The sequence below is a fragment of the Pan troglodytes genome, chromosome 4, assembly GCF_028858775.2.
Source record: "Pan troglodytes isolate AG18354 chromosome 4, NHGRI_mPanTro3-v2.0_pri, whole genome shotgun sequence".
Taxonomy (NCBI): Eukaryota; Metazoa; Chordata; class Mammalia; order Primates; family Hominidae; genus Pan; species Pan troglodytes.
The window spans coordinates 60,484,265-60,508,915 of NC_072402.2; the positions used below are offsets into that span (position 1 = coordinate 60,484,265).

Consider the following 24,651-nt stretch of genomic DNA (forward strand, 5'->3'; position numbering starts at 1 on the left):
TATTTCCGTACTGTCATTTAAAGGAACATTTTTTTCCCCTTCTTTTGGCAGTGTTTTAGAGCACTTTGCTGCAAGGGACCACCACCTGCACGACCAGAATATGACCTGGTTTGCATAGGCCTCACAGGCTCTGGCAAAACCAGTCTGTTGTCCAAACTCTGCAGTGAAAGCCCTGATAACGTCGTGTCGACCACAGGTGGGTACTGTGCTGGGGTTCTGTCCCTTCTTCTTTCTCATCCCAAGATGTCCTAGTTTCCTGTGCAATTTATCCCCTCCCTTCTACTTATAGTTTAATGCTTTAATCAGTTTATTTTAATTTTAAACACTATCTCTTTTTCAAAAAAGATTTGAAATGAATTTAATAGCATTAAATTGCTGTATCCTGTATCCCTCTAGCAGGTCATTTCAGTGGCATTGAATAAATGAAGCTTGGGAAAATATTAATACAAATGAATCCTGAAATCTGGAACTCTGATATATGACAAAATGGATTCATCTTGGGCCCATAGAGTACTTTCCTTCCTTGAAGTGTCACTCCAGCCTATGCTTCTTGGCCACACACTCCCTGAATAGTAAACTGATGTAGTCTGAATCTTCTTTCCTTGTCATTTTTCACCCGGAGGAAAGTCAGTGCAAGAGATCATGCATCAGCCTTCCCCTATTGCTTCCTGATGGAGCCAAGCAAAGTCAGTCTAGGGCAGTGGTTCTCAATCAGGGGAGATTATGCCTCTGAGTGGGACATTTTGGAGACATTTGTGGGGAGGGGTATTACTGGCTTCTGGTGGATAGAGGCCAGTGGTGCTACTAAACATCCTTCAATGTACAGGGCAGCCCCCGCAGCAAAGAGTTATCAGGCCCAAAATGTTTTCAGTGTCAAGTTATTAGTGAGAAATCCTGGCTAGGGTTTTTCTTCACTTCCCAAATGTGCCCTCTTTCTCTTCTGACAATGAAGAAGGAAAGAAGAGTATAAGTTAGAGGAAATAATGGAAGAACAGCTGTAAGAGATAGAGAAAAGAGCTGCTGTGCAGAGAGAGCTGAGAAGGAAGGAGAAGGGTGAGATGTTTTCTGGAAAGCTGAAAAGATTGTTCATCAGCCAGCTTATTTTGAGCACCTACTATGTGCTAGGTCCAGTGTTAGACATGAGATAAGCGATGATTTCAGCATTCCAGGAGTCTCAGTATACTGGCTGCATAAACATTAAGTTCATATCCAGAAATAGATGGGGCGTGGAAGGAAGGGGCATGACAGTGTTGCCTGGACCTGGGGAAGGGAAGGATGCATGATGTGGTTTGCTACATTAGATTTGAGGTTGATAAGTAGGTCTGGTACAAGAAACAAGGTGAGGGGTGGAAAAGAAAGAGGACTTAGGAGCAGAGGGGCAGTGTGAAGGTAAAGAGTGTCAAACAGATTGGCAACTCCTAGAAACTGCATTTGTGTGTGGCTGCAGTGTATGTTTAATAGAGTGCCAGGAGACGAATTGTATTCAGTGGTGGCTGAATCTTAGCAGACCTTTCATACTGTGCTCAGGAGTTTGGGCTTTTCGTGTAGATAGTGCAGAGACATCAGAGTATTTTAAGCAAGGAAACTACATGATCAGATGTCCATTTGAGAAGAATCAAGCTGGCCATGATGTGGAGGCTAAATTGTGAGTAGCGCAGTTGGAGGCGGAGGCAGAAGATTACTGTGATGGTGCAACTGAGATGATGAAGGCCTTGGCTGAGGCAGTTACAGGGGGAAGAAGAGGAAGGAATAGGTAGGATACATATTTGAGAGCTAGAATTGACAAAGCCTAGTGTAGTTGGGTTTGGAGGGTGAGAGTGAGAAAGCCATGGCTGTCTCAATTCCTGGCTTAGGTGATGGTTGGATGATGGAATTATTAACTAGGATTTCCTACAAAAAGTAGAAAGGATATTGTTGATCAAGAACCTTACTTCAGTTCAGGTCAGCTTTTGCCGGCAAGTAAGTTTTAAAAAAGTGCAGGTTTTGAGAGCTTTTCAGATTTTAGAATTGAGATAAGAAACTGTGGAGCTGTTAAAGGGTTAGAGACATTGCTTGATTTTAGGATGAGGGAAAGGATAAGGGGATTGTAATGAGTAGAGACCCCAGAGAAGATTAGCAGAGCTCATGTGTAGCCTCTTTGCAGGAAGCTGTTTCTGACTACCTTCTTTTCTCCTTGGACAGAACTGAGTACTCCCTCCTCTCCCCACTGGGCGTTGTCCGTATTTCTCCCAGTTAGTGCCTGTAGCACTGCTTTGTGTATGTGCCCATCTCCCCATCTTGGGTTAGAATCTCTTAAGGGCAGCTAGAGCATCGTATGTGGTATTGTATACCCAGAGTCTGTCACAAGGTTTAGGCATGGATACAGATGTCTGTTAATAAGCAAATGAAAGTAAATTGAATCTATATAGTCTTCTGTTAGCCTTATAACAGCCCTTATATGACAGGTAGGAATCTTTTTCCATATTCTGTTTCTAAATTACCTGAAGATCAAAGGTATGGTGACATGGCTATTGTTACATAGCTAGAGATAGGATGCCAGTTCAGGTGTTCAAGTGAAGTTTAGTGGTATCCAAGGTTTAGGATTTCTGGTGGAAGTAGGTACTTTATTGGTTGTTTATAAAACTGTGAATATCTTTTGAGTAATGTGCAATGAAGTTATATAAACTTTATTAGCTTAAGTCTTTTCAATCAAAATAGCTTCTAAAATATGTGTAAGAGTAACACAAAGTATGCTTTTCTTCAATTATCAGAGTTATCTTCTAGCACTATTGCTAGAGGAGCAGTTTTGAATTATAGTGTAAAAGATTATCTGTGTATAATTTTCTTACTTGTAAGTTATGTTTTGTATTTGTTTTTATGAAATTTTTTAATAATACGTTTTACCAGAATTGTGCGCTAGTCTATTTTCTGATGAATTGGTTGTTAGGTTGGCTAATTTTTTGGATATCAAGCTTCTTTGAGTTGTCATTGTTCTGAACCTGGCATAATGTCTTTTTGGAGGCCTCTTTTGAGGAGGCTGCCATCAAGAAGTTTACACCCAGGTTAGGAAGATAAGTTGTGTATTGATAAAAACAGTTCACATATATTGCTTATTTAATATACTCCAGGCTCTGTGCTAAGACAGAATGTGATATGTGTTATATTAATGGTGTAAATATGAAAGTTAAAAGAGGAGAGTGATCATTTCTAATCTGGAGGGTCAAAGAAAGCTCATAGTTAAGGTTACATTTGAGTAGGGTCTCATATGATGGGTAAGATCTAAGCAGAGAGGAATGGGGTGAGGAGAGTTAGGGATAGAAAGCATAGGTATATTCAGAGAAAGATTAGTGGTCTTACTGGGTTAAGGCACAGCATGCAGAGATTTAGGGGATGTTGGGCTCTAAGGCTAGAGACTAGAGAAGCTGTTGGGGGAGACCTGTTAGATGTAGAGGTGATCCAGCAGGGACAATACTTGTGGGGATGTTACTGCTACTGTAAAAGTGACAGTTATGCTGGGTATTCAAGAGGAAAGGAAGATAAAACAATCAAATATGAGTCAAGTTTATAGCTTTATGTTTTGGTGAATTGTTAAAAAAAAAAAGCAGGGAGAATGTGACAGAGAGTTTTAAGATAAAAATAATGAGTTTAGTTTGGGGCATGCTGATTTTGAGGTTTGACAAGACATCCAACAATGATCCAAATGCTAAAAGCCAAGCAGACTAGAGAGATTTTGGAGATAGAGAGAGAGATTTGAGAGACAACTCAGTCATAGATTTGGATGAGATTGTCCAGGGGTAATGGGTAGAAAGCGGGAAGAAAGGTGCTAAGCACCAATTATATTTTGTTAATTCATTCCACATTCATTGAATGTCTGTTATATGACTGCCACTGATTTAAGGACTGAGGATATATCAGTTAACAAAATATACAAACAACCCTGCTCTTTGGAGCTTACATTACAGCATCTGCTTTTGATAAGGAATACAGGTCAGACAGTTCTATATAATATCCTTTAAGTCAAATATGGGCAAGAAATCAAAAGAACCAGTCAAATAAGGTAAACATAAGTCTAAAGTCTGAGAAAGGCCATTGGATGTGGTGACAATGTGGTAATTAATAACTAATGGTAGAAACAGTTTCAATAGAGTATTGAGGTGGAAACCAACCTGAGAATTGAGGGGATGAAGAACAAGCAAAGGAATTGAGGGGTAGACCATAGTTTTCACTCCTTAACTCTTTGGAATATAGACAGTTCTTTCAAGAAGGTGGACAGAAACAGAGAAAATAGTGCTAAGAGAATTTGTTTCTATAAGAAAAGGTCTCATGAGCATGCTAGTAGTCAGAGGTTTAGGGTGGTCATCAGGGGAAAAGGCAAGACTGAATATGCTCAAGAGAGGGCAGTGAGCACAAGGATGAGTGAGGACTTCTTGTTCTGGTAAGATGGAATAACTGGAACTAGTTTACTCTCCCATCTAAAAGAAGAAGAAGAACAACAGCAACCAGCTCATGAAATATACAAAGCAACAATTTTCAAGCCAGGAAACGCAGTTATCCCTGAGAAATGAGAAACAAATGAGATGTGCTCTGTGATTGTCCCAGCTTAATGCCTTGAGAGTTTCCAGGCTGTGGCACAGTTCCAGAGGGAGCTGAGGTGGAGCTCAGTGAACTCCCTGCATTGAGGAGATGAAGCTGAGAGCAAGGGGAGACCAAGATGGCTAATGTTCATAGAATAGAGTACCAGAGAAAAGAGTTGTACAGAGAGAGAACACTAAAGATTTTCAGAGTCTCCCTTGAGTATCCAGCAAAATATTCAATGCATGCATGTGAGGAAACTTCCCAAGGCCAGGGCAAGAACCATCTTAAAGGACTAGAGGGAACAGTGGTTGGTGTTCATACAGGGTTGAAAACTATGCCTGCAATCACCAGATGGACTGAAAAACTTATAACTGACAAGGAACTGGGTAGAGTACTTGGCAAGTTCAGCCGTAAGTGGAGTACCACTCCGGACTCACATGACAGATAATATTAGCAAGTCCCAAAACCTCAGATGGTTGTCTGGTAATGTTAATGCATCTCAGCACAAAGCTGTATAGGATTTAAAGAAAAAATATTCATCACTCAACAAGGTAAAATTCACAATGTCTGACAGTCAGTCAAAGATTATCAGGGATGGGAAGAGGCCAGAAATCATTATTCATAATGAGAATAATCATCGAATTGGAACTGACCCAGAACTGATGTAAATATTAGAAGTAGCAAAGGAGGACATTAAAACTGTTATTATCACTGTATTGTATCTGTTCATAGAGACAATCTGAGAGAGAAAAAAATGCAAAAAGCATCCAGTGAGCTATGGGACAACTTTAAACCTAAGCTAGGGTAATTTGAGTCCATGAAGGTGAGTGGAAAGGGACAGAAAAATATTTGAAGAAATAATGGCTGAAACATTGTCAAACATGAAGAAAACTCTACACCTACAGATCCAAGAAGCTCACTGAACCCCAAACAAAAGGAACATGAGCAAGGCTGGGCACAGTGGCTCACACTTGTAATCCCAATAGTTTGAGAAGCTGAGGTGGAAGGATCACTTGAGGCCAGGAATTTGACACCAGCTTGGGCAACATAGTAAGACCCCCATCTCTACAAATAAATAAATAAATAAATTAGCTGCATGTGTTGGTGCTTGCCTGTAGACCCAGCTACTTGTGAGGCAGAAGTAGGAGGATTGCTTGATCCCAGGAGTTTGAGGCTGCAATGAGCTGTGATCACACTGCTTTACTCCAACCTGGGTGACAGAGAGAGAGACCCCATCTCTTGTGGGGGGAAAAAAAGAGAGAGAGAAAGAAACGTGAATATAACTATACCAAGGCACATCATAATAAAATTGTTCAAAATCGGTGATAAAGAATATTATGTTTAATTTTGTGTGTAACTGGCTGGGTCCCAGTGCCCAAATATGTAGTCAGACATTAGTCTGGATATTTCTATAAGGGTAGTTTGGGATGAACTTAATACTTAAATCTGCGGATTTTGACAGATTGTCCTCCATAATATGGTTTGGCCTCATCCAGCCAGTTGAAGGCCTGAATAGAATAAAAGACTTGCCTCCCTGGAACAAGAGGGAATTCTTCAGTAAATGGCCTTTGGACTTGAACTGCATATTGATTCTTTCCTGGGTCTCCAGCCTGCCAGCCCAAACTGTAGATTTTGGGTTTATAGCAACTGTAATTGTGTGAGCCAATTTCTTAAAGTATTTCTCTGTCTCTATTTATATATATATGTAAACAAAGATATATATTTATATCTATACATGCACCTATACATACATATAAATATACATATAAACACACATCCTTTTGGTTTTTTTTTCTCTTGAGAACAAAGTAGTACAAAGGAAATACCTTAAAAGCAGATAAAAGATGTTACATGAGTAAGAATAAAAATAAGGATGGCATCACATTTTTTCACTGGAAAAATGCAAGTAAGACGACATTGGAGCAGCATCTGAAAGGGAAAAAACTGTCAACTAATATCCAGCAAAAGTCTCTTTTAAAAAGAAAGTAAAAATAAAGACTAGACTTTTTCAGACATACAAAATCTGAAGGAATTTATTGCTAGCAGATAAGCATTATAAGAAATGTTAAAAGAAGTCCTTGAGTCAGAAAAAAAATGATACCAGATGGAAATCTGGATCTATATAAAATGGAGACTGCCAGAAATGCAAATTATGTGGATAATTATATAAGATTTACTTCTTATTATTTAAATATCTTTAAGAGGTATGTCTTTAAACAACAATAATAACCACATATTATGGGGTTAACAACATATGTAAAAGTAAAATGCCTGAGAACAATAGCATAAAGGTCATGGGGAAAAAGGGAAGTACACTATTGGAAGATTCTTGTACTATATGTGAAGTCGTATAATAACACTTGAAGGTAGACTGATTAAAGATTTACTATAAACCCTAAAGTAACCACTAAAATAGCAAAACAAAGAATGAGAGCCAATAAAGCAACAAATGAGATGAAAATAGAATTATCAAAAATAATCCAAAAGAAGGCAGAAAAAGAAGAAAAGGGGAACAAGAATAGATGAAACAAATAGTAAACAAGTAGAAAGGTGATACAGTCAAACCTAAACATCAATAATAATATTAAATATAAATGATCTAGACTCCTTAATTAAGAGACAGAGGTTGATACAATAGATTTTTTTAAAAACCAAGACCCAACCAAATACTGACTTTAAGAATCAAACTTTAAGTATAAAGACACAAATAGATTAAATATAAAAAGGTGGAAAAAGATACATCATGCTAACACTAGTCAAAAGAAAGTTGGGGTAGCTATGTTAATATTAGACAACGTAGATTTCAGAGCAATGAATAAGGCTGGGGATAAAGAAGTTCATAATGATGAAGGGATCATTTATTCAGGAGACTGTAATAATTCTACACATTTATGTACCTAACAGAACTTAAAAATATATGAAACAAAAAAATGACAGAACTGCAAAAAGAAATGGACAAACCCACAATTACAATCAGCGACTTCAGTTTCTCTCAATACTTTATAGATCATGTGGGAAGAAAATCAGCCAGTACGTAGCAGACTTCAACAACACTAACAGCTAACTTGTCCTGATTAACATTTTATAAAATACTCCACCCAACAACAGAAGACATTCTTTTCAAGTACACATAGAATATTTGCCAAATTAGGCCATAACCTGGTTTATGAAAGCAAATCTAAATAAGTTTAAGTGGCTTCAAGTTATATCCAATATGTTCTCAGACCGTGATAGAGTTGCATTAAAAATCAATAACAAGAAGAAAAAAAACATCTCAAGTATTTAGAAACTCACTTACTTCTAAATGACCCACGAATCAAAGAAGGTAGCGAAAGAGAAATTATAAAGGATTTTGCACTGAATGACAATGCAACATATTAGAATTTGTGGTGCCTATAAAACGGGACTTTAAGAAAAGTTTATACCACTAAATGTCTATTCAGAAAAGAAAGGCCTCAAATCAATGACCTCAGCTTCCACCTTAGGGAACTAGAAGAAAAATGGATTAAACCCAAATAAGCAGAAGAAAATAAAGATCAAAGTAGAAATCAATGAAATAGAAGAGCCATAGAGAAAATTAGTAAAACCAAAAGCTAGTTCTTTGAGAAAGTCAGTAAAATTGATAAAACTCTAGCCAAACTGATCAGAAAAAATAAAAAAGACACAAATAACCAATATCAGGAATAAGAAAGGTGACATCAATATGGATTCTATAAATAGTAAGAGGTTAATAAGGGAATATCATGAACAACCTTATGCCAGTAAATCTGACAACTTAGAGAAAATGGACAATTTCCTTGAAGGACAAACCATCAAATCTCACTCAAGAAGAAATAGAAAACCTGGATAGACCTATATCTGTTTAAGAAATTGATACCTTTTCTTTCTTTTTTTAAATCTAGTTGGTTTCACTAGTGAATCCTACCAAACATTTTAAGGAAGAAATACTGCCAATTCTTTAGTCTCTTCCAGAAAATTGAAGAGGAGGGAAAAATGCCCCAACTCCTTAGACCAGCATGAAGCGGATACCAAAACCACACAGAGACATTACAAAAAACAAACAAACAAACAAAAACTGCATACCAATAGCCCTCATGGACACAGATACAAAAATTATAAGCAAAAATATGACAAATTAAATTAAACAATAATATTTTAATAGGATAATATGTCATGACCATGTGACATTTATTCTAGGAATGCAGAGTTGGTTGCACATTCAAAAATCAATCAGTTTAGTTCACAATATCAATAAACCAAAAGATGAAACTATGATCCTGTGAAGATATGCAAAAAACAAAAACAAAAAAAACTCAGCATCAATTTTTGACAAAAGCTCTTAACAAAGTAGGACTAGAAAGGAATTACCTCAACTGTTAAAGGGCGTCTGTGAAAACCCTACAGCTGTTGTCAGAGTTAATGGAGAAAGACTGAATTGTTTCCTGATCAGATCAGGAATAAGACATGGATGCCTGTTCTCACCACATCAATTCAACATTGTGGTAGAGATTCTAGCCAGTAAATCAGGCAAGAAAAATAAATAAAATGCTTTCATTTTGTGAAAGAATAAATAAAAACGTACTTGCTGATGGCATGATTGTTAAAGTAGAAAATTTAATTGAATTGACAACTCTTTGCTATAAACTGGAGATGATTGATATGAATTAGAGCTGATAGTTTTAGAGATCTGAAAAACTATCAGAAACTTAGAGGATAGCTCTGGCTATTAGTTTTAAGAATGTTGCCCATAAGAATAGAAGCAGATAGGGTGTGGTGGACAACTGTTAGCCAAATATTGAGTTCATTCAGATAGATGAACAAACTCCCTGAAAATTGGTAGGTGGGAATGCAGAGGTCCATATATAAGTAAACGTCATAACTCAGGTAGGATGTTATTAACAAGTGGCTATGATGAAGTGTTCTAAAAGCGTAGAAGGAAGCAAAGTTTGTGCTGAGAGGCGCTGATAAGAGAAGGAAAAGCTCTGTTTGCTAGTGTATGGAGGAAGAAAAAATGTGCAGGGAAATGCTGGAGCATGGAGAAGACTTCTTAACAAAGATGAGGTTCGATATGATTCACTGAGAAGGCTCTGTAATGATAAAGGTGAGGCTGAGTTGGCCATGGGAGGCAGGAAGTAATGATGTAGGAGAAAAGGGGTAGATGCTTGGTGTTTGGACCTGTGTGTTCGTTATAGTGAAAGGAGGGCAAGATGTTGTAGAAACAAGTTACTGATGGTAGAGAAGGTTGGTGAATAGGCAGCAGAGGAGGTCCCACAGGCTGACTTTAGTTATCGGGGATCCACAACTGTTCAGTGCTGGAGTTTGAGATAGGCATTGCTGACATCTTCAAACTTACTGCCCAGGTCCAGAATTCTTTTGGTTGTTCATAGCAGGTGCGTATCTGTGTGTGTGTGTGTGTGTGTGTGTGTGTGTGTGTGTAAGTAAAGAAGAACAAAGGGGGTGGAAGGAGGGTACTGAAATAAACGGCAAACTCCAATAGTAATAAACGTAACTTGGAAAAGAATTGAGGAAGTCAGAAATCCACATGTGTATGTAGACATTCAGTGTGGAAGATGGCAGAATAGCTGGACTAGGCCTCCAGTGAATCATTCACAAGGGAAGGATCAAGGAACTTAACTATATAAAAATTTAAAACCATTGGAAATATAAAATTAAGATAAATATAAAAAAATACTGTTGGAAATATTTGCATCAGATATTACAGATAAGCATATGGCTGGCCCTCTTAGAGAATTCAACCACACTTACAAATAACATCTAGAATCTAATAGATAAACTGTGCCAAGTCTATAAAGAGATAATTCATAAAAAGAATAAATGGCAAACAAATTAATGGAAAAGTTTCAACTTTACCAGAAGTTTAACTTTACTAGAGAATAAATAAGTAAACATTAGTTTTATACTTAAATTTACCAAAATCTGTTTCTTTATGAGACGAGTCAGTGCTGGTAAGATTGTAGTGGCATTGGTATACACATGTATTACAGGTGACATTATGATTGTTACATTATGACTGTTATGATATCCCTTTTTTTGGAAAGCATTTTTCTTAGAAAGCAGTTGTTCATATAAATCAAAAGTTATGAAAATGTTCACAGACCTAGTAATTATGCCACTGGCAATTTATTTTAAGTAAGTAACTTAAGGGAAACTATATGCGTAAAGCAATTTCTTGCAACATTTTGTATTGTAACTAAAACTTTAAGGTAGTTTAAATGCCATACAACAAGGGAGTTTGTTAATTACATTATGGTAACTTGATCAAAATGATTATAGATTAGAAGAATATATACAGTCTTCTATTTAAAAATTAAAAATTAGATTTACATTTATTTTTTGAATTTAAACCATGGAAAACTATGCATTTGAATAAAAAAACTAGAGAAAAACTGTAAAAGTAACAGTGTACTTTATTGATGTGATTGAATTATGGGTAAAACCTTTATTCTTTTAAATTATTTCTCTATAATGTCTTGAAAATATAAAGCCAATTAAAAATGAAATATTTATTGAAGAGTTTTGAACATTCGAAAGGAGAATCTACCTTCAGAGTTGGTTTCTTAAAATGAAAACATATGAGAAGGATGCGTTCGTTTAATTTCAGCAAGGCGAGAATGTCTGCCTTTTCTTCAGAAAGAGAATTCAAACTTTATTGGTTTATTAACTTCAGCAATTTTTCACCTCTGACATAATTTTTAAAAGATACTTAAATTGTCAAAACTCAAAGAGCCAAGAAATCCTCCAGAGAGCAGGACCTGTTGGTGAGGAGAGAAAATTTGAGTAATTTGCACCTTAGTCTAGAAATAAAAGTGAACTCTATCCAGACTGAATTCCTTTACTGTATATGTATGAGGAATTTGTTGATAAGAGGGGTTGTTAAACTGTAGATTACATAAATGTTCACTTTTTTTTTTGAAGCAGAGGAATGGAATCTAAAGGCTTAGGAGAATATATTGATGGTACATGGAGAATAACCTAGAGAAAACTGAACACTTTGAATTGAAAAAGGTTGAAAACATCTTCTAGGGATATATACCATATTTGAAAAAGATTGAAAATGTTCATGAAAATTTGAAGAAGACATTTAAATAACTTCAGTATTAGCTTCAAATGTGTTAAGCCAACAAGAGAAACAAGTTAGAAAGTCAGATTTTGATATCTTTTAAAGGATTGTGTTTTATAAATGCCAGTACATTAAATTTCCTTTTATGATGTTGAAATCATAGTTAGAAGAATTTCGTTAGTCTGTTGTCCAAACATCACAAAACTGCTGTGGCATAAATCATGCCCTTGGTGCAGGTCAAAGCCACCAGATCTGTAGAATGTCTTTCCCTTCAGCAATTCTTAGAGTGACCCAGGAATTTCAGAAGCACACAAGTATCTGTGTGCGTGCACTCAGACTTGAGGGAAGGGGAGTAGGGTTTAGTCTGTAGGTCCAAGTGAAATACTTGTGTGTTCCACACAATGAATAAAAATAGACTAACCTTCCTCCCAAAACTAATTTTGTTACAATTCCAGGAATGCTTTCAGTGCATGAAAAACTTCAAATTCATCTTTCTTGTCTCACAGGTTTTGTTGGATTTAAGGACTGCAAAACAAAGACTGAAAGGCTATGCAAACAATTATTTCCCCAAAGAGTTACTAAGTCATATATTTATTAAAAATTTGTGGGGTTAAATCTTAGGGGAGGTTTCAGTCTTACTAATGTAGCTTAGATAGGCCAGGAAAAAATGACTGCGTAACTTAGGCTTCAGCCATCAAATTGTTTGAATGGAGCCTGGGGAGACTTACCCGTGAAGCCTTCAGCCAAATACTACAGGCCATTGATGATTGACTCAGTGGTTACTTTTATTTCCTTCTCCTTGTTTAATATAAATAATGGAATCCTAATTTTAGAGGACATCTCAAAGAGCTAATTTAGTCCTCATTTTGCACATGAGGAATTCAAGGCCAAGGCAAGACAAAAATGTGGCTGGTGAGTCTAAGAGCTGTGGTTCGGACTCCTAGGATAGTACCTTGTCACGTTAGCACACTGACACCCTGAAGATAGCATCAGAGGACACTTCCTGTTTGAAGAAGCAAGAGAGTATTTACACTGTCATGGATGAGTCAGTTGAACATTTTTTCCCTCCCCTCCTAAGTTCCTGATTTTATTAATTATTTCTACAAAATGTACATTCTAAACTCATGCTATTATTTTTATTTCATTAATAAGAAACCAATGTCATATAGACCTGAAAACCCTTATTTGGGTTTCTTGTGTTGGGTTATTTATAAACAGGAGGACAGTAAATTAGTGGGTTTATTAGGTGTTGGGTTATTTATAAACAGGGAGGACAGTAAATTAGTGCATTTATTAGGCACATGTGTATTTTGGTCAGTTGACTTCACCAGTATTTAGGCTCAAAATTGGACAAAATGCTGTGAATCCCTCAGTTTGTTGGTATATGGAGGAGACACTACAGTGTAGTGTAGGGCTCTGGTGATGAGACCTGGTTTTAAGTTTCGAATAGCACTTAGTACTTTTTTTGAGACAGAGTCTTGCTCTGTCACCTAAGCTAAAGTGCAGTGGCCTGATCTCGGCTCACTGTAACCTCTGCCTCCCGGGTTCAAGCGATTCTCCTGCCTCAGCCTCCCAAGTAGCTGGGATTACAGGCATCTGCCACCACGCCCAGCTAATTTTTGTATTTTTAGTAGAGACGGGGTTTCACCATCTTGGCCAGGCTGGTCTCAAACTCCTGACCTCGTGATCCACCCGCCTCGGCCTCCCAAAGTGCTGGGATTACAGGCGTGAGCCACCGTGCCTGGCCAGCACTTAGTACTTTTGGCAAAGCACTTAATGCCTGTAAGCGTCACTTTCTTCTTGGGACAGTAGTACTGATACCAACTTTAGGATTGTTATAGCAGCTGTATTAGGAAATAGATATTAATACTTAGCATATTGAGATCCTATTGTATGCCAAGCACTGACCTACAGAATACAGTGTAGCTTGTTTCTTCATTATGGATCCTTGCAGTCTAGCCAGAGAACAAATATAAAACAAATCAACCGATGTGTAGTTACAATTGTGAAAATCACCTAGGAGGGGTACTGAATACTGGAAAAACATGGACTCAGAAAAATCAGTCTAGTTCGAGGACACCAGAGAATGCTTCCCTAACAAAGTTAGCTTGCTCAAAGTCAAACAGTTAATAAATGGAAGAGGAAGAGTTTGAACCTAGACTTTCTTTCTCTAGAGCAAACGCTGTCTGGTAGCTTTTATTCCTCAAAGCAACCCTTTGAGAAAGGTATTTTGATGGTTTGACCTTTGGTATCCCTCCTAAATATTATATTAATTCTCCCCCTTGGCCTCATCCAACCTGATGTAAAGGGAAAAAAAAGTCTAATAATTTCCCTTCTTGGTTGTCCTTCTGGTGAACTGAAAGTATGACTTTAGATTTTTAGTTCCATTTAATCCTTTCAAATGTTTAGAATGACTAAAATAGAAAAAACATTGTTTCTCTTCTGTAAATAGTACATTTTCTTATTTTCTGGACTAATCAGTCTATCTAGACTTTGTCTTTTGAACATTAATTACTGAAGCTAAACCGTAAAAATAATATGGAGACAGCAACATGGATGACTGTGTATACCTTTGCAGTATAAATCTAACCACACAAGTTCTATTTGGAGAAAACATTTACGACTATTTTGTCGGGACATTTATATGCCTATAAATAATATTGCTAGGGGGCTGGGTGCGGAGGCTCGTGCCTGTAATCCCAGCACTTTGGGAGGCCGAGGCGGGTAGATCACGAGGTCAGGAGATCGAGACCATGCTGGCTAACATGGTGAAACCCCATCTCTACTAAAAATACAAAACATTAGCTGGGCGTGGTGGTGGGCGCCTGTAGTCCCGGCTACTCAGGAGGCTGAGGCAGGAGAATGGCGTGAACCCGGGAGATGGAGGTTGCAGTGAGCCGAGACCACGCCACTGTACCCCAGCCTGGGTGACAAAGCGAGACTCCATCTCAAAAAAAATAAAATAATAAAATAACATTGCTAGGATACTTTGCTTAGTGTGAACTTTTGAAGACGTTTTAGTAGTCAACTTATTATGAAGACTTTGCAAGAATTTAAAGACAATAACAGTGACATAATCTGCCTGTTGGGTTAATAAATTTCAAAAGTTGTATTTTGCACATAGGTGCAGCAATTTCTGGAAGGATATTACTTCCCTTTGAGAGCCTGCGTATTGTCAGCTTTTAAGAATCAAAGCAGATTAAACATTGGTGATGTGCTCCATAACCATTTCCTTTTCAAAGTTGAGGCCTGTGCCTGTCTTACTTCTCTAGAAAATCTACACTTGAGTTGTCCTGAGCATAACCACTAATAGACTGCTTAATATTTGCAGAGAGCTTTTCATTTTCAGGATTTCACCATCATTGCCTTTTAATCCATATAACACCCGTGTGAGGTAGGTAGATACATTCAGGCATCCAACTCTCCTGCAGGTGAATTTCTGTGCCAGCAGGAATATTATGATTGGCACTGACTTTCCTTAATTTCCCAGAGGCCAGACACCTGGAGAGGCTTTCCTGCAGGCTCAGGTACATGCCAGTGTTTCAGCCACATGGGACTGCCTCCTCTTTCCTCCTGCTCATTTACTAAGATTCAGTGACTTCATGCACCATTAACCATAATGCTGTGCTGACTGTGTCAATCTGCATTAAGCCCACAAAGGAAGGGGTATGTTTTAGAAGATTGTTAGAGGGCCCAATGAACATTTTCCATCCTTTCTGTGCAGCAGACTTCAGCTGTTGACATCTTCGTCACTCCAACAAAAGTACTTTTCATTCAATGGTAACTTTTACATCTCCAACTACATACTTAGATTAATAAGTGAGCACCCAGAATCAAGTTTGTAATTATATTCAGGCAGGCAGAAAATATGTATACCTAATGATTAAATCATCAACGAAAAAGCATCAATGGAAACATAATGCCAGCAATCGTATATTATATGCTTATGGTGTACCAGGCACTGTGATAAACACAACACATATATTATCTTATCCTTATAACAACCCTATGAAGTAGATATTATCATCCCTGTTTTACAGATGAGAAAGTCGAGCAAGGCTAGTAGGTTGCCCACATTCACAGAGCTAATAAGGGACAGAGCTAGAATTTCAACCTAGTTCTGTCTGACTCCAAAGTCAGTTCTTCAAACATTATATACTATGTACTGCTTTAGGTGGAAGGTAATGTACAGCTTATTAAAGTACTGGGATAACATACAGCAAAGAAGTGCAAAAGATAGGCTAGACTAAGAAGGTGTGTAATGATTTCCTTCTTTATAAAGCAAAACAAACCCATTTGAAAGAATTGTTTTTATCCATGTAATACTTTATATATTTTTTCATAACTTACCTCAAAGACTCATAATTTGTCTTCTTTGTTGATAAATTCTTGAAAAAGTAACTTTTTTGATCTTAAAATTATACATATTAAATAATGCTTAAAACCTTAAGTAGAATGGTTGCTCAGAAACTATTGATACATTAACTTCTAGAAATTCATAGGGCTTTTAATTCAAAAAAGAAATATAAGTACATGGCAAAACATTCAAATGAAACAAAAGAATCTTCCTCCTATTTAAAATTTCCAGATTCCCAGTTTTCCTGAGAGTCATTATTAGCTCTGGTTTCTTGTGGATCCTTTCAGAAAGAATCTGTGTGTATATTTGCATGTGTGTGTGTGTGTGTGTGTGTGAGAATGGGTATATACACACTTGCATATGTCACAGTTGAATTTATTGTCTTGAATGGTAATAGTTAAGTCATAAATATATAGTTAATCATAGAACTGTATACTCTGAATATTTTCTTATAATATAAACCTTGTATTACATGTATTATAAAATGATTGCCTATGCATAAGTGGATAATTATGATTGTACTTTTAAGAAAAATAGATTCACGCCTGTAATCCCAGCACTTTGGGAGGCCGAGGCGGGCGGATCACGAGGTCAGGAGATCGAGACCATCCTGGCTAACACGGTGAAACCCCGTCTCTACTAAAAATACAAAAAATTAGCCGGGCGTGGTAGTGGGCGCCTGTAGTCCCAGCTACTCGGGAGGCTGAGGCAGGAGAATGGCGTGAACCCGGGAGGCGGAGCTTGCAGTGAGCCGAGATCGCGCCACTGCACTCCAGCCTGGGCGACAGAGCGAGACTCCGTCTCAAAAAAAAAAAAAAAAAAAAAAAAAAGAAAAATAGATACATGATGTATTAACCATGTCCTTTAAAGAAGACACTAACATAAATGCTATGTAATTCTAATATGAAATGGTTATAATTTAAGTACCTTAATTTCTAGGGTTGCTGAGTTATATGTGAGAAAGAATTATAAGACATTAACTTTAAGAATTAAAGTTAGATGCAGAGGTCCTCATAGATTTAATATTTTCTTTGAAATTTCTCTATACTTTCAAATGTCTTTCTTATATCTGATAAAAGTTGCAGAGTGACATTACATATTAAATTAAAGAATAAGGCAATATTTTGCAGTAAAGGGGATAATGTTATATATTGCCGTAATACACAACTATGTTTTTTGCTTGTTTGTTTGTTTGTTTTTGAAATGGAATCTCGGCGTGTCACCAGGCTGGAGTGCAGTGGCCCGATACTGCAACCTCTGCCTCCCAGGTTCAAGTGATTCTCCTGCCTCAGCCTCCCGAGTAGCTGGGATTACAGGCATGTGCCACCACACCCAGCTAATTTTTGTATTTTTAGTAGAAACGGGGTTTCACCATGTTGCCCAGGATGGTCTTGATCTCTTGACCTCGTGATCTGCCTGCCTTGGCTTCCCAAAGTGTTGGGATTACAGGTGTGAGCCACTGTGCCCAGCCACAACAACTATGTTTTGATAATGGCAGAAGATAATATTCAGTTATCAGTTTACCTTGGAAATTATGTGTTTCTAGTATAAATATCAGCTACAAAAAGTGAATAAATCTTAACCAGCCTAAAAAGAGACGATTTGAGCATCCTAAGTGTTTTAATTTAAAAGTTGCTAATTCTTTTTTTATGTTTTTGTTTTCTAATTTTAGGTTTTAGTATTAAAGCAGTGCCATTCCAGAATGCCATCTTGAATGTAAAAGAACTTGGAGGTATAACATTTCAAATCATTTCTATGTCTGCCCTTAACTTTTATTAATTTGGTAATAATGTATTATATGTAATTCAAACATAATGATAACTTATTTTAGTAGGTGGTTCATTTTTATCTTGATAATATATTTCCTAGAAATATTTCCTTCTCTTCGTATATGTTTTAAAAATTGTTGAAGAGTTCTAAGTAACATAAACTTTGGGGGTTTTTTGAATGAATCAAAGAATTACACTATTATTGGCAATTTATACAGCTCATTGGTTTTACGTGTTCAAAAAATTCTTGAATAAAACATATGAAGATAATTTTAATATCATTGAAAGATCAACTATTCGGGGAAAAGATTTGTATTTTAGAGTAGTTTGTGTTTATACTGCAGGTTTTATTGTATTAGATCTTTTTAGAATGTATTTGTTCCGATAATAAATCTTTGCCAATGGGTTCTTTGCTGGCCAAGCACATTTATCGGATAGGCTGTACCCCAAACCATACATCACTCAGTCTTTCATTACACTCTCTGTCTGGCATTTTTTGGTTGTGTTTTATGTTAGTCAGGGTCTTAACCCATGTAAATAGATTAACAAAGAAATCAGTCAATTCAGTGAACCCACTAAATTCTCTAATGGCACATGAAAATACTAAGTGCTCTGGAGTTCAGTATGATATCGGTGAGTTTAATGACTTAGAAGAGAGTTATCTTCCATCTCTTTAATCACTTTGTGATATTGGCCTTACCTTGTTTTGTTTTGTTTTGTTTATTTTCCCTTAAGGTCATTCTAACTGTGACCTATTTTTAGCTTGATGAGATTGTAACACCAACTTTACGCCATTTTAATAGCGTTTGGTACCTTCTTATTTTTATCTAGTAAAGTACTGGCTGATCTTTTCAGGTGTCTGTTTGCAGTTCGCTATGTGTAGGACAGGTTCGCTTCTGCCAGTCAATTTCATATTCACTTTTAGCTTTATAGCATTAATATATAAAACAACCATGATCAATAAATTCCGATTTTTCTTTAAGACATTTGGTTTTGTCATTTTGACTCCAAAAATTATAAAACATGAATGTTCTTATAATAATTTTTCTATGCAAAGTTTTTAAAAGACTGTGTTCTATTAGGGTATTTTAAATTATAATTGTATTTTTAAGAAAAATAAATGTATGGCATATTAACCATGCCATATGCTTAAAACCTTAAATACAATGGTTGCTCAGAAACTATTGATAAATTAATGTCTAGAAATTAGTTTAATTTAATTTAATTCAAAAAAGAAATACAAGCAGCTGGCAGAACATTCAAATGAAACAAAATAATCTTTCTCCTATTTAAAATTTCCAGATGCATGGTTTATAAAAAATGCTTTTTTGCTTTGTGGCTTCTGCTGATTATTCCTTGGTGACAATAATATTACTTATGGATATTTAAAAATCAAAGAACACATTGTAAATGCATGGTTTGAGAGTTATATGGGTTTTAAATATGGCTGTTACTAAGTATTTGATTTTTAGGTTGGACACAAAGCTTTTATTGAACACCTTCCAGGTATAAGAAACTATTGGTTGGTTAATAAGACATTTATTACATATGATGTTTACTTGGATGAAACAAACAGTAACTGTATGTGGACAGTTTTAAAAAAAGTGAACACCAAGGAATTCGTAAGGTTGGCTCTGTGCCATCAAAATTCAGTACAATGAAAGATCAAGTTAGGGGACTAGAGGTACATAAGGTGGGAATAGGTCTGTTCTCAAGCAAGGTTTAATTTTGCCGAAAGAGCTGTTCCCTGACAGTTGCTGAAATGGAAATTACAGTGGAGAGGATACCATAGGATTTGGTGGTTTAGTTGTACCTATGTTTTAGTTGGTACCTATTTCGTAATGAGGTTAAGAGATGCAGGTAAAAGGCAGAGCCTCAGGGATCAGAGCAGATACATTCGTTCCAGGCTAGTGATACATAAGTTTTTGGCATGTGTTAGTATTGAAGAGCAAATTTCTAGCCTATGCATAGATTCTTTTACTTCCTCAACTTTAATAGCTCTGTTTCCAGTTGACACAGTGTCTGAAGGAAGAGGGGACTTTCTGAGTAGAATCCAATTGTGTATCCTGTGTCACATGTTCGGGGGCAAGCACTTAAGGGAGTTGACTTCTTGACAGCTCATTCACTAAGTCATTTCCTCAAATATTTTTTGAGGCTAGGTACTAGGTTATGTCTCAACCAGGAACACATGAAAAGCTAGGCTAACCTGTATAAAGTGTAGCTTTCCTAGGAGTTAACGTGTATGCTAGATATGAAGGGGATCATCCCGAAATAAGGTGTATGTGCATTTAGGGGGAATTATGACTGACTGAAATCAAGTTGTCTGAGAGGGAGTTGCTTGACTGAGAATTTCTGGGAGGAGAGAGTTATATGTTTTATGATCAATGTGTGAAGATATGAAGCTTTTATTCACCAGTGGAGGGTTGCCCAGAAGACAGGTTAATCAGAGTTCAATCACATTGTCAATCAGAGAAAAATTCTGAATTCAGGGGAGGACCTCAAGAAGATAAGTGGTAAATATAGAGATTAAGAGCCAGGACAGTGATGAATTCTTAGTGAGGAATGCCCAGGTAGTTCTCCTTATCCTGGGGTTAATTCAGGAGAACAGCATGGCCCCTGTTCTCCCTGCTAATGTCCTTCCTCTACCCCTTTCAGATAGTTCCAAGGCTCTTCTTCACTCTCTTTCCCAGTCTTAAGTTAAAATTCTCACTTCTTCAAAATAGGGAAGCGCATAAACCTGTGCTCATTATCTATTTAGAAGAAATGGTATGGGGTGAGGAAACAATGAATAATGGAGTTACACTCAGTGAAAGTCACTTTTGGGGGATCTTAATGACAAACTATATGTTTGCACACACAAATATATGTTTGTGTGTGAATATATATGTGTTGAATATATATTACTTATAAAAATTATTATTTCCTCTTACCAATTTTCTGTTTTGTGAAAGTGTTTTTATATCTTTTTCCTGAAAAATTCTTAAAATTCTCATTCACATCAATTTCTTTTCATGTGGTGTTTTCTTACTGTTCACTTGATCATTTTACCACAATTAATTATGGGTCTAGCATGGTCCTATGGGCAGAGAATGAAAGATCTAAGCACAGCCCTCATCTTCAGGGAACTCATCATTCAGTGATGGAGACATTCATGAAAAGAGAAATAGGAAATTAGTGAAAATTTTGAAAATAATGAAATGAAAGGGAAAAAAATTAAGTGCAGAAGTACAAGGTAAATTATGACACAGTGATAGTCTAGGCCAGTGGTTTGATGGGCCATTTCTGTTTTGCTATTTTAAGAATGCCTTGTTCTCAACTACCTGTCACACCCTCCAGGCTGCAGTGATTATGCCTATCTTTTTGTGAAATTGGAGCTCTAAATTTTCTTCTTCTGTTTTGCCCTTATTCCCTTTTCTCTCCCCTACACAGTCTCAGTCTTTGCAACTTCATGCCTAGAGAGTAGATGCTATTATTATCTCACAAATAAGATAACACCAGACATGATGATTTGACTGTGGTCATTTGGAGCAGGAGGTTGGTATCAGTCTGAGCTCTTGTGCCTAACCAGTGCACTCTACACCTACAGCACTTTACCCAGGGCCTGGCATAAGAGAAGTGCTCCCACCTGTTATTTGCTGCTGTTTGTATCATTATTATTTGCATGATTTAAAGTCTTCACATGTTGGTTTGGTTTTTTTTTTTTTTTTGGTTAACAGTGTGTTGGTAAAACACCATTTTTTATTTTTTATTTATTTATTTTTGAGACGGAGTCTTGCTCTGTCGCCCAGGATGGAATGCAGTGGTGCAATCTCGGCTCACTGCAACCTCTGCCTCATGGGTTCAAGTAATTCTCCTGCCTCAGCCTCCCGAGTAGCTGGGTTTACAGGCATGAGCCACCGCACGTCGCTAATTTTTGTATGTTTAGTAGAGACGAGGTTTCGCCATGTTGGCCAGGCTGGTCTCGAACTCCTGACCTCAAATGATCTGCCCTCAGCCTCCCAAAGTGCTGAGATTACAGACATAAGCCACTGCGCCCGTCCCTAAAATACCATATTGACAAAACATGAATACCTTGCTCTCTGCTCAAAAACATTTATAGGACTTAATCTCTAATTATTTCTGTTGCTTTTATCATTCATTTTCTCTCTCACACTCTCTTATTTAGAGATCTTTCAAGTCAAACTCTTGCTCAATTATGGTTCTGACTTCTGGTTCTGTAATCCTGCTTCCCTCCTTTGATTTCTTCAAGACTACCTGCTGAATCAAAGTCTTACTTCTACTTTCCAAACTATCTAAAACTTTCCACAAACATTTCACTGTTTTATTCGTTTATTCTTTGTAATTCATTCATTCAGCAAATATTTACTGAGCATGTATTACATGCCAGGCTCAGTTCTAGAAAGTTGTGGTGGTTATAGTGTCAAAACAAGCACTGTTCCTGCATAAACCAAGTAAGAGGTGCCAGAGGAAACTCTTCCATACTTGACTTCTTAAAGTCAACTATTACTTCTTATAGGCCTAGAACAGATATCCATTTAGGCCCTTTCACACCTGAAGGGGTTTTCTAATACCATCCAAGGTATTAGCAAGCCTGGATATTAGTTCTGATTCCTACGTAGGACATTTTATAGTATTACTTCGTGAACTTTTTGTTTTCCTATATAGTCTTTTATCCAGGAGGTTTTTGGTGAAGCTAATCTCAATTCCTTCTCTTTTAGTTTTAATACTGTGCTTGTCTTGCTCTAGATTATTTTATTTTTCTGGATATTGTACAAGATACCTAACAAGGATGCTGAATGGACTGATGGATTACTCTTTAAAGAATTTTCCTTCCTTCTAGTGACTTGTTTCAAAGCCTAGAAATTCTGTATGATTCTAGGCAAGTCTACCACCTTCTTGTATCTCTGTTCCCTTATCTGTAAAGTGAGATAATAATAGTTCCTATGTCATATAATCCTTGTGAAGGCTAAATTAGTAAATGCAGGTCAACCACTGAGAATTTGCTTGGCCTATAGCTCACATTATGGAAGATTTGCTTTTATAATGATCATACTCTCACTTTGCCGCCTCTCAATTCTGTGCAATAAAGGACACCTTTCAATAAAGCCTTTTTTCCAAGGTCAGAAATAATGCAAATCATGTATTGATTTTTTTTTCTGTTTGTGGTCATACCTCTCTTCCACTTAAACAAGATGTTACACCTGTTTAAACTGAGAAGCAACTCGAAAAGGCCCTCACTGGAGTCTCTGTTTAGCTACCTAGCATAGTTTTGGCACTCTGTGTGCGTTAATATCAAATGATGTTGTCCTGCTCCACCTCATCACCTTTCCTTCTGTTTTCACATTTCACCTGAAAAATCTCTTCTATCGTTGCCTCTTAATTGCTTTCATTTTGCATTTGCCTTATGTACTTTAACCGCATTATGAAAGTAAGTGAAGCATCTGGCATTTAGCTGAGTTGAAAGCAGTTGTCCACACTGCAGTGATGTCACAGCTCTGATAATGTTGCATTTTAGAAACGTCCAGTACTTAAATTTACAAACAGATTTCTATGCAGTCATGAATGTTTTCCTCTTGATTTTGAAATTGTATGTGTGAATTGATAGAATCCAGAGATGGAAATTTTTAGTTCTTAACATGTTTGGTATGTTATTATTTATTGATAAGGACCCAGACATCATAATACTCCCTAACTGAATTCTGTAACCAGGATTGGGTGTGTCAAATGACTTGTTTTCTTCCTCTTAATATTCTAATGTGTTACATCTGAATTGTCTCCCCATGCCCCATCCCAGCCACCATCCTTACCCAATGTTCTCTTTGAAAGTGGTGTCTTCACAATTGACATTGAGAAAGGCAACGACAAGCTGAAAAGCAGCTGGCTGTCTTTTATGATTCGGTATTCATTGCTGCCTGTTGTCAATCAAAAGGGGAAAGTTCATGAAGATTTTTGTTTGCATTTTCATTTTAATTTTTTTCTTCCTATAAAGAAAAGACAACTTTTTTAGGGTAATATAGAAAGTGCAGGTTGTGTTCATTTACTCGTTTGCTTCGGCCCATGCAATAGTGATTGAATGATTTTTGTGGATTGTCAGCTAAGCCATTTTTTTAAGGTTTCTTCTGTCAGCAGCCAAGCTGTTATATGAAACAGATGTTGACTCTGTCCTGTTTCTTTGTTTGCCTGGAGGAATACGCCTCCTCATAGTGAAAGGTGCTGTTTGTTTGTATCCTGCTAGTTATCTTCGGGTGCTGTTAATCTGCCCAGGTTATTTGCATTTCTTAATTTCTCCAGAAACTGTACAGGACACACTTCTTGACAGGCAACCCAGGGGGCACTGCTGCCTGTTTCTTTTAGTTTCTGTCTTTTGTACACGTGCCATTTGATGTCTTTCACCAAAATAAAGCTTTCTTTCGTCAGAGTCTCATTTTATTAAATCTTACTTTAGAGGAAAGAAGACTTCTTTAATTTTTATCTTACGCATTTTCACAGTTCCATGTATATTATGCATCATCCCCCTCCAGATCCCCACTACCATCTCTCATTTTTTAAAACTCCAGCTAAATACTTATGAATGTAATGTAATCACTGGCTCTGAGACTCATGCCACACTGCAAAGCCAGAGGAGACGTAAAGACAATATAAATCAATAAATTAGTTGGGTATTAGAAAAAGAAACAGCACAGGCAGACAGACTTGCAGAGGTTATTGTGGCCACATTGCTTTGAGGGACAGGTGGAGTTGCAAAAATTTCTTGCTGGTATAGGAGAAAGCAACTTGCTATTCGAAAAGTGTTTTAGACATTTCCAGACATAGGTGTCCATGGGAGGGATGGTGAGAAACCATTTCCCTGGCAAAGGAAAATGACAGCACAGAAGAAGGGCTCAAGGAAG

The 24,651-nt window shown here is 37.0% G+C and overlaps 1 protein-coding gene across 4 annotated transcripts in view; it reads left to right on the forward strand.

Annotated features, from left to right (window-relative positions):
* Positions 1 to 24,651, forward strand: part of ARL15 (ADP ribosylation factor like GTPase 15) — a 429,148-nt gene that overhangs the window by 136,145 nt on the left and 268,352 nt on the right. For 3 of the 4 annotated variants that reach the window (XM_054684369.2, XM_054684367.2, XM_054684368.2), the window contains 2 exons: positions 52 to 196; positions 17,665 to 17,724. In XM_054684369.2, coding sequence (XP_054540344.1) covers positions 52 to 196; positions 17,665 to 17,724 — 205 coding nt within the window. Of the gene's footprint in view, positions 1 to 51; positions 197 to 17,664; positions 17,725 to 24,651 lie in introns of those variants that run through there. The other variant, XR_010157239.1, reaches the window with a different exon arrangement.